This window comes from Onychostruthus taczanowskii, unplaced genomic scaffold, assembly GCF_017590055.1.
Source record: "Onychostruthus taczanowskii isolate IOZ18803 unplaced genomic scaffold, ASM1759005v1 scaffold297, whole genome shotgun sequence".
Classification (NCBI taxonomy): Eukaryota; Metazoa; Chordata; class Aves; order Passeriformes; family Passeridae; genus Onychostruthus; species Onychostruthus taczanowskii.
In genome coordinates, this window is record NW_024500316.1 from 40,793 (window position 1) to 55,647 (window position 14,855).

At 52.6% G+C, this 14,855-nt stretch overlaps 1 protein-coding gene across 1 annotated transcript in view; it reads left to right on the forward strand.

The window, feature by feature from the left end:
* ATP13A1 (ATPase 13A1) overlaps positions 1-14,855 on the forward strand; it is a 17,240-nt gene continuing 2,385 nt past the window's right edge. The window contains exons 1-21 of the mRNA XM_041408251.1: positions 1-305; positions 1,018-1,107; positions 1,563-1,753; positions 2,228-2,300; positions 3,415-3,570; positions 4,665-4,734; positions 5,315-5,455; positions 6,414-6,532; positions 6,758-6,884; positions 7,076-7,213; positions 8,131-8,251; positions 9,045-9,202; positions 9,945-10,117; positions 10,549-10,659; positions 10,994-11,119; positions 11,529-11,691; positions 12,553-12,752; positions 13,052-13,148; positions 13,465-13,637; positions 14,139-14,253; positions 14,574-14,770. Of these exons, the coding sequence (XP_041264185.1) occupies positions 24-305; positions 1,018-1,107; positions 1,563-1,753; positions 2,228-2,300; positions 3,415-3,570; positions 4,665-4,734; positions 5,315-5,455; positions 6,414-6,532; positions 6,758-6,884; positions 7,076-7,213; positions 8,131-8,251; positions 9,045-9,202; positions 9,945-10,117; positions 10,549-10,659; positions 10,994-11,119; positions 11,529-11,691; positions 12,553-12,752; positions 13,052-13,148; positions 13,465-13,637; positions 14,139-14,253; positions 14,574-14,770 (3,021 nt within the window). The 5' untranslated portion in view covers positions 1-23. The remainder of the gene's footprint in view (positions 306-1,017; positions 1,108-1,562; positions 1,754-2,227; positions 2,301-3,414; positions 3,571-4,664; positions 4,735-5,314; positions 5,456-6,413; positions 6,533-6,757; positions 6,885-7,075; positions 7,214-8,130; positions 8,252-9,044; positions 9,203-9,944; positions 10,118-10,548; positions 10,660-10,993; positions 11,120-11,528; positions 11,692-12,552; positions 12,753-13,051; positions 13,149-13,464; positions 13,638-14,138; positions 14,254-14,573; positions 14,771-14,855) is intronic.

Here is a 14,855-nt window from a genome sequence, read left to right on the forward strand (position 1 = left end):
GGCGCGCCGAGGGCGGAGGGAAGATGGCGGCGGCCGCGGCGGCCCCCGAGGACGAGCTGGTCTCGTCGGTGACGCTTTACCGGCGGCGGCCGCGGCTGCTCCGCGGCACCGTGCTGCCCTTCGCCGCCGGCCTCTACCCGGCCTGGCTGTGGCTGTGGGGGCCGCGGCTGTGGGCGGCGGGCGAGGCGGCGGGGCCGCCCGAGGCGGCGCTGTTGGCGCTCGGCGCCATCGCGGCGCTGCAGCTGCTCACGGCGCTGGCCGGGCTCTGGTCCGTGCACGCCGAGTGCGCCCTCAGCTGCGTCAGGGTGAGCTCGGGAAGGGCACCGGGGCGCTGATGGTCGGGGGGTTTGGGGGAGATTTGGGGTCTGAGGGGATTTGGGGGAGATTAGGGGCAGAAACGTGGGGTGTGAAAAGGGGAAGGGTGGGGTGTCAAAGGGGTAAAATTTGGGGTGCTGGGAGTGTAAAATGTGGGAGTTTAGACGGGTGAAATAAGTGTCAATCAAAGTGTGAGTGTGGGGTTTTGGGGAGATTTAAAAATGGGATTTTAAAGGGATTGAAAGTGGGATTTTAAAGGGATAAAGTTTGGAACAGTTGGGGTGTAAAGCTGGGATTTTAAAGGGATAAAAATGGGATTTCAAGGCTATAAAAAGGTGGAATTTCAAAGGGATAAAATTGGGGTTTCAAATTGATAAAAAGTGGAATTTTAAAGGGATAAAATTGGGGTTTCAAAGTGATAAAAAGTGGGATTTTTGAGGGATAAAATTGGGGTTTCAAATTGATAAAAAGTGGGATTTTTGAGGGATAAAATTGGGGTTTCAAAGTGATAAAAAGTGGAAATTTAAAGGGATAAAATTGGGATTTCAAATTGATAAAAAGTGGGATTTTTGAGGGATAAAACTGGGATTTCAAAGCCATACAAAGTGGGATTTTTGAGAGATAAAATTGGAGTTTCAAAGCCATAAAAAAAGGGATTTTTGAGGGGTTTTGAAGGGATTTCCCTGCTGGTTTTCCCCCCAGGAGCCCTGTCCCCAAAAAGCCACCCTGGCCAAGGTGGTGCCGACCCCCAACAACGGCTCCGTGGAATTGGTGCCAATCCACAGGGAGCAGGTGAGGGAATTCCAGGAATTCCAACGGGATTCATCCCTGGAAGGTCGGGGAATTCAGGGTGGTCCAGCTGTGGGCTGGAAATCCAGGAATTCCGACAGGATTTGTCCTGGAAAATCCAATGAATTCGTGATAATCCGCGAGGGAATGGGAAAATCCGGGAATTCCAGGGGGTTTATCCCTGAAAATGGGGGAAATCTGGGAATTCCAGGGGGTTTATCCCTGAAAATGGGGGAAATCCGGGAATTCCAGGGGGTTTATCCCTGAAAATGGGGGAAATCCGGGAATTCCAGGGGGTTTATCCCTGAAAATGGGGGAAATCTGGGAATTCCAGGAAAAACTTGGGGATTTTTCTGCAGGAGACTCGTGGAATTCCGGGATTTTCACCCTGTCTGGGCTGGAAATTTTTCCAGGAATGAGGAAATTTGGAATTTTTCCCCTTTTTTTTTTTTTTCCAGGGTGAGGACGGGCAGGAAGCGCTGAGCTTCGAATTCCAGAAGATCAAATATTCCTACGAAATCCATGGAAAAAAACAATTCCTGCCCGTGGCATTCCCTGTGGAGCATCCCTTGGGATTCTACCAGAATTCCAGAGGCTTCCAGGAGGAGCAGGAAATCCGGGAGGCCGAGAGGAAATACGGGAATAACAAGTGAGTTTTTCCTGGGGGAAAATCCTGGGAAAAGAGCCCAAAATATTCTGGGAAAAAATCTTTAAATATCCCCAAAAATATTCACAAATTTACTGGGAAAACGTTCCTAAAATAGCTCAGATATCCCAGGGAAATAACCCAAAGTATCTTGGGAAAATATTCCCAAATATTCCAGGTGAATGTCCCGAAATGTCGTGAAGTATTCCAGGAAAATATTCCAGGAAAATGTCCCCAGATATTCCAAAATATGCTGGAAAATATCCTGGAAAACCTGGGATTTTCCTCCTGGATTTGGGATTTTGGGCTGAGAAATTTTCCAGGAATGAATTCCAAAAATCCAATTTTTTGTTTAAAATCATCGGGAATGAGGAGGGTTTGGGATGTTTTGGGTGAGAAAACTGGGTTTTTCCAAGGATTTTCCAAGGATTTTCCAAGGATTTTCCAAGGATTTTCCAAGGATTTTCCTCCTTCCAGGGCAGAAATGGTGGTGCCAGAATTCCTGGAGCTGTTCAAGGAAAGAGCCACGGCTCCGTTCTTCGTTTTCCAGGTAAAAATCAGGAATAGAAACTGGGCAAAACCCACAAATTTGGGGAAAACCTGGGAAAAATCCCCAAATCTGCTAAAAATGGGAAGAAACCCAGGGAAAACTCCCGTTCCTGTAAAAACCGGGGGGATTCTGGGATGTGTTGGGCCAATTTTGGTCTCTTTTTCTTTGGAATAATTTTGGTCCCTTTTCCCCTGGAATTCCAGGAATTCTGGGCAGGAATTCCAGCAATCCTGGGCTAGACTGGGACACTCCCAGTCCCACAGGGATTTTTCTTTTTGCCCTGGAATTGCAGGAATTCTGGGCAGGAATTCCAGCAATCCTGGGCTAGACTGGGACACTCCCAGTCCCACAGGGATTTTTCTTTTTGCCCTGGAATTGCAGGAATTCTGGGCTAGAATTCTGGGCAGGAATTCTGGCAATTCTGGGCTGGAATTCCAGGAATTCTGGGTAGGAATTGCAGGAATTCTGGGCTGGACTGGGACAGTCTCAGTCCCACAAGGATTTTCCCTTTTCTCCTGGAATTCTGGGCTGGAATTCCAGCAATCCTGGGCTGGAGTGGGACACTCCCAGTCCCACGAGGATTTTCCCTTTCCCCCTGGAATTCCAGCAATTCTGGGCTGGACTGGGGCAGTCCCAGTCCCAGGAGGATTTTCCCTTTTCCCCTGGAATTCCAGCAATTCTGTGCAGGAATTGCTGGAATTCTGGGCTGGACTGGGACACTCCCAGTCCCACGAGGATTTTCCCTTTTCCCCTGGAATTCCAGCAATTCTGGGCAGGAATTCTGGGCTGGAATTGCAGCAATCCTGGGCTGGACTGGGACACTCCCAGTCCCACGAGGATTTTCCCTTTTCCCCTGGAATTCTGGGCAGGAATTCCAGGAATCCTGGGCTGGACTGGGGCACTCCCAGTCCCAGGAGGATTTTCCCTTTTCCCCTGGAATTCCAGGAACTCTGGCCTCGACTGGGGCACTCCCAGTCCCACGAGGATTTTCCCTTTTCCCCTGGAATTCCAGGAACTCTGGCCTCGACTGGGGCACTCGCAGTCCCACGAGGACTTCCCCTTTTGCCGGGGTCTCCCCGGCCTCCCCTGGAGCCGTTCCCGCCGTGTTTCCCAGGTGTTCTGCGTGGGGCTCTGGTGCCTGGACGAGTTCTGGTACTACAGCGTCTTCACCCTGTCCATGCTCGTGGCCTTCGAGGCCTCGCTGGTGCAGCAGCAGCTCCGCAACCTCTCGGAGATCCACAGGATGGGCAACAGGCCCTACATGATCCAGGTGAAAACCCGGAATTCCGGGGGCTCCTGGCGCCTTCCTGGGGCTGTGGCTGCTGAGTTCCGCCCCAAAATGGGGCTTTTAGGAGGTTTGGCCTCTTTGTTTTCCTTTTTCCTGGGTTTTTGTGTCCCAGGAAATGGGATTTTTGTGGATTTATGGGATTTTTGGGACGTTTAGCCCAGGGATTTTCCTGTTTCCCATGGTTCTATCCCAGGAAATGGGATTTTTGTGGATTTATGGGATTTTTGGGACGTTTAGCCCAGTTATTTTCCTGTTTCCCATGGTTTTTGCCATGGATTCTATCCCAGAAATGGGATTTTTATGGATTTATGGGATTTTTTGGACATTTAGCCCAGTTATTTTCCTGTTTCCCGTGGGTTTTGCCATGGATTCTATCCCAGGAAATGGGATTTTTGTGGATTTATGGGGTTTTTTTGGACATTTAGCCCAGTTACTTTCCTGTTTCCCATGGTTTTCCCATGCATTCTATCCCAGGAAATGGGATTTTTATGCATTTATGGGATTTTTGGGATGTTTAGCCCAGTGATTTTCCTGTTTCCCATGGTTTCCCAGTTATTTTCCTGTTTCCCATGGTTTTTGCCATGGATTCTATCCCAGAAATGGGATTTTTGTGCATTTATGGGATTTTTGGGACGTTTAGCCCAGTTATTTTCCTGTTTCCCATGGTTTTTGCCATGGATTCTATCCCAGAAATGGGATTTTTGTGCATTTATGGGATTTTTGGGACGTTTAGCCCAGTGATTTTCCTGTTTCCCGTGTTTTTTCCCATGGATTCTATCCCAGGAAATGGGATTTTTATGCATTTATGGGATTTTTGGGGACTTTCAGGGGCATTTAGCCCAGATATTTTTCTGTTTTTCCACAGATTTTGTCACAAAATTGAGATTTTTTTTGAGTTTTTTGATGCCTGTTCCTGTTGTTTTCCTGCTGATATCGGCCAAAAATGGGAATTTTGGGGGGAGGGGGATGTCTTAGGATATTTTGGGTTTTTTTTTTTCTCCATTTTGTGTCCATTTTCCTGTGGATTTCCCATCAGTTCCATCCCAAAAACGGGGAAATTTTTTTGGGAATTCCAGGTCTACAGGAACCGGAAGTGGCGCCCGATTTCCAGCGACGAGATCATCGCGGGGGACATCGTCTCCATCGGTAAAAAATGGGAATTCCCGTGGGAAAACACCCCAAAAATGGGAATTCCCAGTGGGAATTGCCATGGGAAACGTATTTAAAATGGAAATTTCCACAGAAAACAGCCTGGAAAATGGGATTTTTTTAATGGGAAACGCCCTTCAAATGGGGATTTTCATGGAAAAGTCCCTTGAAAATTGGAATTTCTTCCCTGTTTTTTTGCTGGAACGAGCTGGAATTTTGAGGATTTCGATTCCCATTTTCGGAGAAATCCCCTTGGAATTTTCCTGGGATTTGCAGGAATTCTGGGTTGGACTCTTGAGGTTTCAGTTCTGGGGTTTTCCCCTTTTTTCCTGGAATTTTTTGCTTTTCCAGCATCCTGCCATCAAATATTTCAACGCCCTGAATTCCCAGAATTCCCGGAATTCCAGGGGCTGTTTTTTCCCCAGGTTTTCCCTTTTCCAAACCCTTTCCCTACAGATCCAGGGCTGGAAAAGCGGGTGGGAAAACGGGAAAACCGTGGGTTTCGGGGTGGGAAAAACGGGAAAATCGATGAGTTTGGCTTGGGAATTCCGGGAATTCCGGGAATTTCTGCCCTCAGGCCGCTCCCCCCAGGAGAATTTGGTGCCCTGTGACCTCCTCCTGCTGCGGGGCCGCTGCGTGGTGGACGAGGCCATGCTGACGGGAGAGTCCGTGCCGCAGATGAAGGTGGGGAAAAACGGGGAAAAGCGGCGGGAAAGCGGCAACTGGGGCGTGTTCCCGGCCGGAATTCCCTGGATCCCTGCCCTGTTCCCGGCCGGAATTCCCTGGATCCATGTCCCCGTTCCCATCCAGAATTCCCTGGATCCCTGCCCTGTTCCCGGCCGGAATTCCCTGGATCCCTGCCCTGTTCCCGGCCGGAATTCCCTGGATCCACCCGGGATTCCCGCCCGGAATTCACACCCGGGATTCCTGCCCGGAATTCACACCCGGGATTCCCGCCCGGAATTCACACCTGCAATTCCCGCCCCGCCGCTCCCGCCCGCAATTCACACCCGCGATTCCTGCCCGGAATTCACACCCGGGATTCACACAGGGACTGCCCCCCTGGAATTCACACCCGCAATTCCCACCCCGCAATTCCCACTCTGCCACTCCCGCCCGGAATTCACACCTGCAATTCTCACCCCGCGACTCCCACCCGGAATTCACACCCAGAATCCCTACCCCGCGACTCCCGCCCGGAATTCACACCCTGGAATTCACACCCTGGGACTCCCACCCCAGAATTCCCACCTGGAATTCACACCTTGGGACTCCCACCCTGGAATTCTACACCCCGGAATTCCCACCCAGAATTCCCACCCCGGAGTTCCCACCCCGCAACTCACACCTGCAATTCACACTCTGGAATTCACACCCCACGATTCCCATCCTAGAATTCCCACCCGGAATTCACACCCCGGAATTCACACCCGGGAATTCTCACCTGCAGTTCCCACCCTGGAATTCACACCCAGAATTCCCACCTGCAATTCCCCCCCTGGCACTCCCACCCCGTGATTCCCACCCTGCAGTTCCCACCCTGGAAATGTCCCACAGGGACCATCCTCCTCAGGGAGCAGTTCCCAGATTCTTGCCCAAAGCTGGGGATCCCCAGCCTGAAATTCCCAGGAATTCCCTCAGGATTTCCTGGGGGATTTCTTTGGGAACTTCCTGAGTGGATGTCCTGGGGGATTCCTTGGGATTTCCTGGGAATTCCCTGGGATTTTTTCCCTCCCCAGCTGTGGATAACGGGTGCCTGGCCTACGCCCTCCGCACTGGCTTCAACACATCCCAGGTGAGCTGGGAATTCCTGGGAATTCCAGCAAATGGGGCTCGGGAAGAGGGAGGAATTAAGGGTTGGGAAAAAGGAGAAGGTCAGGAATGGGAAGAATTCCCAAGTTCCGAAGGAATTCCAGGCTTTTCCCTGAGTTGGAATTCTCATTCCATGCTCCTTTGGAAGGAATCCCATGGAATTTTGAAGGAATTTCCGTGGGATTCCTGACCAAAGCTGGTTTTCCAGGGGAAGCTGCTCCGGACGATCCTGTTTGGGGTGAAGAGGGTCACGGCCAATAACCTGGAGACCTTCATCTTCATCCTCTTCCTCCTCATCTTCGCCATCGCCGCCGCCGCCTACGTCTGGATCCAGGGTGGGAATTCCGGGAATTCTGGGGTTTGGGGGAGGGATCCCCGAGGGATATTCCCTGATCCTGACCCCATTTTTATCCTGTTTTTTCCCCCTAATCCCATCGTGATCCCATTTTTTCCCATTTTGATCCCGTTTTTTCCCGTTTTAACCCTGTTTATCCCATTGTGATCCCGTTTTCCCGTGATTCCCAAGGCACCAAGGACCCCCGGCGGAACCAGTACCGGCTGTTCCTGGAGTGTGCCCTGATCCTGACGTCCGTGGTGCCCCCCGAGCTGCCCATCGAGCTCTCCCTGGCCGTCAACACCTCCCTGATCGCCCTGGCCAAGCTCTGTGAGCGTTCCCAGGGAACTTTGGGAATGCTGGGGATGGTCGGGTTGGAGTGCCATGGGAATTTCTGAGGATTTTTTTTTTTTAATTTTCCCTCAGAATCCCTGATTTTTCCCTCAGAATCCCCAATTTCCCCTCAGAAGTCCTGATTTTCTCTCAGAATCCCAAATTTCCCTTCAGAAGTCCTGATTTTCCCATCAGAATCCCCGATTTCCCCTCAGAATCACCATTTTCCCCCTCAGAATTCCCAGTTTTCCCTCAGAATTCCCAGTTTTCCCCTGAGAATTCCCAATTTCCCCTCAGAATCCCTGATTTTCCCTCAGATTCCCCGATTTTCCCCTCAGAATCCCCCATTTCCCCTCGGAATCCCTGATTTTCCCCTCATAATCCCCAGTTTCCCCTCAGAATCCCTGATTTCCCCTCAGATTCCCCGAGTTTCCCCTCAGAATCCCCCATTTCCCCTCGGAATCCCTGATTTTCCCCTCATAATCCCCAGTTTCCCCTCAGAATCCCTGATTTCCCCTCAGATTCCCCGAGTTTCCCCTCAGAATCCCCCATTTCCCCTCAGAATCCCTGATTTCCCCTCAGAATCCCCGATTTCCCCTCAGAATCCCCAATTTTCCCCTCAGAATTCCCAATTTTCCCCTCAGAATCCCCATTTCCCCTCAGAATCCCTGATTTCCCCTCAGATTCCCCGATTTTCCCCTCAGAATCCCCCATTTCCCCTCAGAATCCCTGATTTTCCCCTCATAATCCCCAGTTTCCCCTCAGAATCCCTGATTTCCCCTCAGATTCCCCGATTTTCCCCTCAGAATCCCCCATTTCCCCTCAGAATCTCCAATTTCCCCTCAGCATTCCCGATTTTCCCCCAGATCCCGCAGTTTTCCCCTCAGCATTCCCGTTTTTTCCCGCTCTCCCAGACGTTTACTGCACGGAGCCGTTCCGGATCCCGTTTGCGGGGAAGGTCCAGGTTTGCTGCTTTGACAAAACCGGGACCTTGACCAGCGACCACCTCGTGGTGCGAGGGGTGGCCGGGCTCAGGTGGGTCCTGATCCCGAAATTCCCGCTGGGAATCTCGGGGGGTTCAAGGGAGGGGTGGGGAATGGGCTGGGAATACAGAATTCCCAAAAAAAAAACCTCAAAAATCCCACGAGGTCTTCACGGAATCCTCACAAAATTCCTGGAAAGAAATGAAAAAAGGAATTCCACCAAAATCCGTCTAAAGGAGCCTCCCAAAAAAATCCCACAAAACCCCCCCAAAAATCCCACAAAATCCCCCCAAAATATCCCCCCAAAAAACCCACAAAATTGCCACAAAAGCCCCACAAGAAATCCCACAGAATCCAGCAAAGTCCTGGGATTTTCTTGTGGGATTTTTGGTAAAGATTTTTTGGGATTTCACGACGACTTTTGGTGGTGTTTTTTGTGGGAACTTTGTGAGGATTGTGTGAGGTTTTTGCGTGATTTTTTTTGTCACCTTTTTGGGCTATTTTGGGAGGATTTTGTGAGAAGATTTTGGGGGATTTGCGAGACATTTTTTGTGGGATTTTTTGGTGAGGATTTTTTGGGATTTTTTGTGAGATTTTGCGTTGGGATCTTGTGAAATTCTGTGCGTATTTTCAGGAGGAATTTTTTTTGCTTTTTGTGGGGGTTTTTTTTGCTGCTTTTCTACAGGATTTTCATGAGAGTTCACAGCATATTTTGTGGAGTTTTTTGCAGAATTTTAAGAGTTTCACCCGCTTTTTCCCTTTCTTTTCCTCCTAACTCAATTTCCCTCCGACCCCCTCCGCAAAAACCCTTGGGGACGATCCCAAAATCCCAAATTTTCCCTCAGGGAAGGCAAGGAGGTGCTGCCGGTGTCGGAAATCCCTCTGGAAACTCACCGTGCCATCGCCTGCTGCCACTCCCTGGTGCAGCTGGAGGATGGGAGCATCGTGGGCGACCCTCTGGAAAAAGCCATGCTGACAGCCGTGGACTGGACCCTGACCCGAGGTAAATCCCAAACCCCCACTTCTCCCTGGAATTCTGAGGCGTTTCGGGTGGGAAAACCTGGAAAAAACTCGGGGGGGGAAAACGGCGGCGGCTTGCCGCAAAAAATTGCCCCCAAAATCATCTGAGAAAAATCTCGAAAATTCCGCAAAATCCCCCCCCAAAGAAAACTCCACTGAATCCTGCAAAGAATCCTACAAAATTCCCATAAAAATCTCTCAAAATTCCCACAAAAAAACCCCACAAAAATCTCTCAAAATTCCCACGCAAAAAACCCACAAAAATCTCTCAAAATTCCCACAAAAAAACCCCACAAAAATCTCAAAATTCCCACAAAAAAAACCCCACAAAAATCTCTCAAAATTCCCATGAAAAAACCCCACAAAAATCTCAAAATTCCCACGAAAAAACCCCACAAAAATCTCTCAAAATTCCCACAAAAAAACCCCACAAAATCCTCACAAAATCCCCCCAAGGATCCCATAAATCCCTTCTGCAAAGATCTCTCAAAATCCCCACAAATAAAACCACTAAATCCCCCTGAATTCCACCTGAATTTCCCAGAATTCCATCAGATTCCCTCAATCCCCTGGAACTGTCCACAATTCCCACCAAATTCCTCAGAATTCCTCCTGGATCCCCCTCAAACCACCCCAAATTCCCTCTTTCCCCCCCCCCATTCCCGATTCCCCCTTTTCCCTCCCAGCACCCCCTTTCAGGATTTCCTGATTTCCTTTGTTTCCAGATGAGAAAGTTTTCCCGAGGAGTCTAAAAACTCCGGGAATGAGAATTCACCAGCGCTTTCATTTCTCCAGTGCCCTGAAGAGGATGGCGGTGCTGGCTTCCCTGGAAAACGCCTCCGGAGAAATCCGATACCTGGCGGCCGTCAAGGGCGCTCCCGAGACCCTGCACGCCATGGTGAGGGGGAAAAATGGGGGGAAAAACGGGAAAAAAGGGAATCTGGGAATGCCAGGAGACCAAAATGGCCGCCCCGCGCTGAGGGGAAAACGGCCCAGAGCCCGCCGGAGGGGGGAATTCCAGGGAAAAACAGGGATTTGGGAATGCCAGGAGCGCAAAATGGCTGCCCAGGCCCTGTGGGGAGGGGGAGATTCCAGGGAAAAGCGGGAATCTGGGAATGTAGGGAAGTAGGGGAGATGAAAGGGGGTGGGGACTGTAAGTTCCAGTGGAATTATCCTGAATTCCCTCAAATTCCACACGGATTCTTCCAGATCCCTGCCTCCCTTTCCCCTCAAATCTCCTCATTTTTCCCAATATCCCACCAAACGCCCCCCCCGAGATTCCCTCAGATTCCTCACTCATGGAATGTTTTCCTGTTTTTTTTCCCCCAGCTGTCCCAATGTCCCAGCAACTACCACGAGATCCATCGGGAATTCTCCCACGAGGGCGCACGGGTCCTGGCCCTGGGCTACAAAGAGCTGGGAGCCCTGAGCCACCAGCAGGTGAAAAACTGGGAAAAACCCCGGAATTCCAGGCCTGGAAAGTGCTGGGAGAGGGGCTGGGAAAAGGAGAGGTGTTTTTTTGGGGTGGAATTTGGGGTTTTTGGGGAGTTTTTGCAGGGAAATTCCCGTTTCCAGCTGTCCCTGCTGAGACCCTTCAGGGCATTCCCAAGGAAAACTCCTTTTCTTTTGGGAATTTAGGATCACCCCAAGCTTTTAGGAGCACTGAGCTCATTCCAGGGATGCTCCAAATCCCAGGAATCACCGGTGGGAGGAGGGATTTGGCTTTTGAAGGGATTTGGGAATGCTGAATCCGGGATTTTTTGCCGTGGAAAAGGTGCGGGAGATGAAGAGGGAATCCCTGGAATGTGACCTGAGATTTGTGGGATTCATCCTGGTCTCCTCCCCCCTCAAAGCCGACTCCAAGGCCGTGATCCGGGAGATCCAGAGCGCTTCCCACCACGTGAGGAATCCTGGGAATTCCCGGGTTTTGGGAGGGTGGGAAAGGGGTGAAAATGGGGGAATTGCCAGAGGGGTGGGAGGGGCTGGAGGGAGGGGAAAACTGAGAATTCCCAGGGTGAAAAGCGGGAAAATTCCAAGTGGAAAACAGGAAAAATTCCAGCCTGCCAACTGGGAAGTATTCGTCTAAGAACCGGGAAAACTCCAAGTGGGAAACGGGGAAAATCCAAGGCTGAGAACTGGGAAAACTCCGGATTGAAAAAGGGGAAATTCCAAGAGGAGAACGGGGAAAATCCCAAGTGGGGGAAGCGGGAAAAGCGCCGGATTTGGGAACGCTGCGGGCTGAGCCCCTCCGGAGGGGGTTCCCAGCCCTGAACTGGGCCGGGATTTTCCCGGAGCTGCGGGAATTGCAGGTGGTGATGATCACGGGGGACAGCCCGCTGACCGCCTGCCACGTGGCGCGGGAGCTGCACTTCCTGCAGAAGGACAGGATCCTGATCCTGCAGCCGCCGGAGCGCCCCGGTACCGGGAGTGACAGCGGGAACCACGGGGGCGCTGGGAGCGACTCCGGGAACGGTGGGAGCGGGAATGGGAACGGGAATGGTGGGAATGCGAATGGTGGGAATGGGAACGGTGGGAACGGAAACGGTGGGAATGGGAACGGTGGGAATGGGAGTGGGAACGGGAATGGGAATGGTGGGAATGGGAATGGTAGGAATGGGAATGGGAACGGTGGGGACGGGAACGGTGGGAATGGGAATGGGAATGGTGGGGACGGGAATGGTGGGGACGGGAATGGGGGGAATGGGAACGGGAATGGTGGGAATGAGAGTGGGATTGGAGGGAATGGGAACGGGAACGGGAATGGGAACAGTGGGAATGGGAACGGGAATGGTGGGAATGGGAACGGGAACGGAATGGGAATGGGAACAGTGGGAATGGGAATGGTGGGAATGGGAACGGTGGGAATGGGAATGGGAACGGTGGGAATGGGAACAGGAATGGTGGGAATGGGAACGGTGGGAATGGGAACGGTGGGAATGGGAATGGTGGGAATGGGAACAGTGGGAATGGGAACAGGAATGGAAACGGGAATGGGAACGGTGGGAGTAGGAATGGGAATGGTGGAAATGGGAACGGTGGGAATGGGAACGGTGGGAAGGCCGGGGGGTTCTGGGATTCCAGAATTTTATGGGATTGGGAGTGGGATCAGGAATGGGAATGGGATCAGGTAGGAATGGGATCAGGAATGGGAGTGGGAATGAGATCTGGAATGGGAGTAGGATCAGGAATGGGATCAGGAATAGCAGTGGGAACTGCCAGGGGGTTCCGGGATTAGAGGGGTCTGGGGAGCTGGGAATGGAGGTGGGCATTAGGGTTGGAATCCCCTCTGGAATCCCCCCTGGAACCCCCCCTGGATCAGTCCCCCTCCCCCAGGGCTGCCCTGGCAGTGGCGCTCCCGGGACGGGTCCGTGGCCCTCCCGGCGTTCCCGGATTCCCTGCGGGATCTGACGGATCCCTTCGAGCTGTGCCTGACCGGGGAGGGGCTGGAGCAGCTCCGGCTGCGGGATCGGGATCGGCTGCTCCGCCTCATCCCCCACGTCCGCGTCTTCGCCAGGGTGGCGCCCAAGCAGAAGGTGAGGGGGGCTGGCAAGGGGAATTCCCGGGATTTGGGATCTTCGGGAATGCGGGGATGGCCCTAGGGTGGTCCCCAAGGGTTTGGAGCTCGTTCCGGCTCTGAGTTCCTGGGATTTTGTGGGTTTGGGAATGGGGCATGGCCCCGGTTTGATCCTGAAGAATCCTGAGCCTCTTCCAGCCCTGAATTCCCAGAATTCGGAGCCTTCCCACCAATCCCACTCCGTCCCCATCCTCCCACCCCGCTCCGAGCTGGGAATTCCGGGATTTTGGGAGCTTTTCCCGGTGTTTTTCCGGGCAGGAATTCGTGATCACGGCGCTGAAGAGCCTCGGCTACTGCACCCTGATGTGCGGGGACGGCACCAACGACGTGGGAGCGCTCAAACACGCCGACGTGGGTGAGCACGTTCCCAAAATTCCCTGGATTTGCCCCAGATCCCAACCCCAGCCGTGCCACTCCCAGCATTTCCCAGCTTTTGGAGCTGGTTCTTTGGGGCCCTGAAAGGAAATAGAGGGAATTTTCCTTGTTTTTCTCTGTGCTTTTCCCTTGTTTTTTCTCTGGTTTTTCCCTATTTTTTCCCCTGATTTTTCCCTAATCTATCCCAATTTTTTTCCCTGATTTCCCACCTCTTTTCCCCCAAATTTTCCCTGATTTTCCCCCTGAATTTTCCCTCTTTTCCCCCCCGATTTTCCCCTGACTTTCCCCCTCCCCAGGCGTGGCCCTGCTGGCCAACGCTCCGGAGCGCGTTCCCGAGCGGAAGCGACGGCCCCGGGACGGCTTCGGGGACAGCAGGCCCGGAATTCCGGCCGGGAATGTCAAACCCTCGTCCCGAGGAGCCAAGCAGCGCCTCCTGGCCCAGCGGGAGGAGCAGCTGGCCGTCCACAGGGTGGGAATTCCCATTTATCCCGGGATTTTCAGCCCTGGCGTTGAGTCGGGAATTGGGATTTAGCTGGGAGTTTTCAACCCTGGGAGCAGAGGGATTTAGGGAATGGGAATTCTGGGATGGTTTGGGTGGGAATGGATCCGATCCCAGTCCAGTCTTGATCTGTGGGCAGGGAACTTCCCAAAATTCCACGTGGATCCCGTGGGAAATGGAGGAAAAGGGAGGGAATTGTGATGGAAAAAGGGATAACGCGGAATAAATCCAGGCGTTCTGGAGGTGGGAACTGACATAAAACCAGGGGATAAACCCTGGAATTCTCGGGGCTGGAAGGGACCTGAGATCTGTGATAAACAGGGAATAAATCCTGGAATTCTGGGGGTGGGAAGGCACCTCCCACCCCATCACCGCGGGATCCCAAACTCACTCTTTTCCCTCCGGATTCGGAGCGCGTTTTCCGGCCATCCCGGGTGATTTTGGGATTTTTGGGAACTTCCCGTCCCGCAGGAGCGGCTGAGCCAGGTGCTGAGGGACCTGGAAGAGGAGAGGGCCCCCGTGGTGAAGCTGGGGGACGCCAGCATCGCCGCCCCCTTCACCTCCAAACTCTCCTCCATCCAGTGCAGTGAGTGCCCAGCCCGGGAAAAGGGGGAAAAACCCCGGGAATGGGGCGGGAATGGGGTGGGATGTTTTACCCTAAACAATCCTGAGCCCAGTCCAGCTCAGAATTCCCAAACCCTGGAGCTCTTGGGCTCTGGATTACCCTCGGTTTTACCCTAAACCCTGAGTTTTTACCTTGGTTTTACCCTAAACAATCCTGAGCCCATCCCCTCCCCAATTCCTGCCCTTTTTCCCCTCACGGCCGGCCCACACCCCCTCTCCCCTCCCTCCCCGGCCTTTCCCAGGTTCCTAACCCCCAAAATTCCCGTTTTTTTCCCCTCCCAGTCTGCCACGTGATCAAGCAGGGCCGCTGCACGCTGGTGACCACGCTGCAGATGTTCAAGATCCTGGCCCTGAACGCGCTGGTGCTGGCCTACAGCCAGAGCGTGCTCTTCCTGCAGGGCGTCAAGTTCAGCGACCTGCAGGCCACGCTGCAGGGGCTGCTCCTGGCCGGCTGCTTCCTCTTCATCTCCCGCTCCAAGGTGGGAGCCGGGAATTCCGCGGGAGAGGGCGTGGAGAGGGGGGAAAACCCCCAAAAAAACCCCAGGAAAAATCCCCGAAAAAATG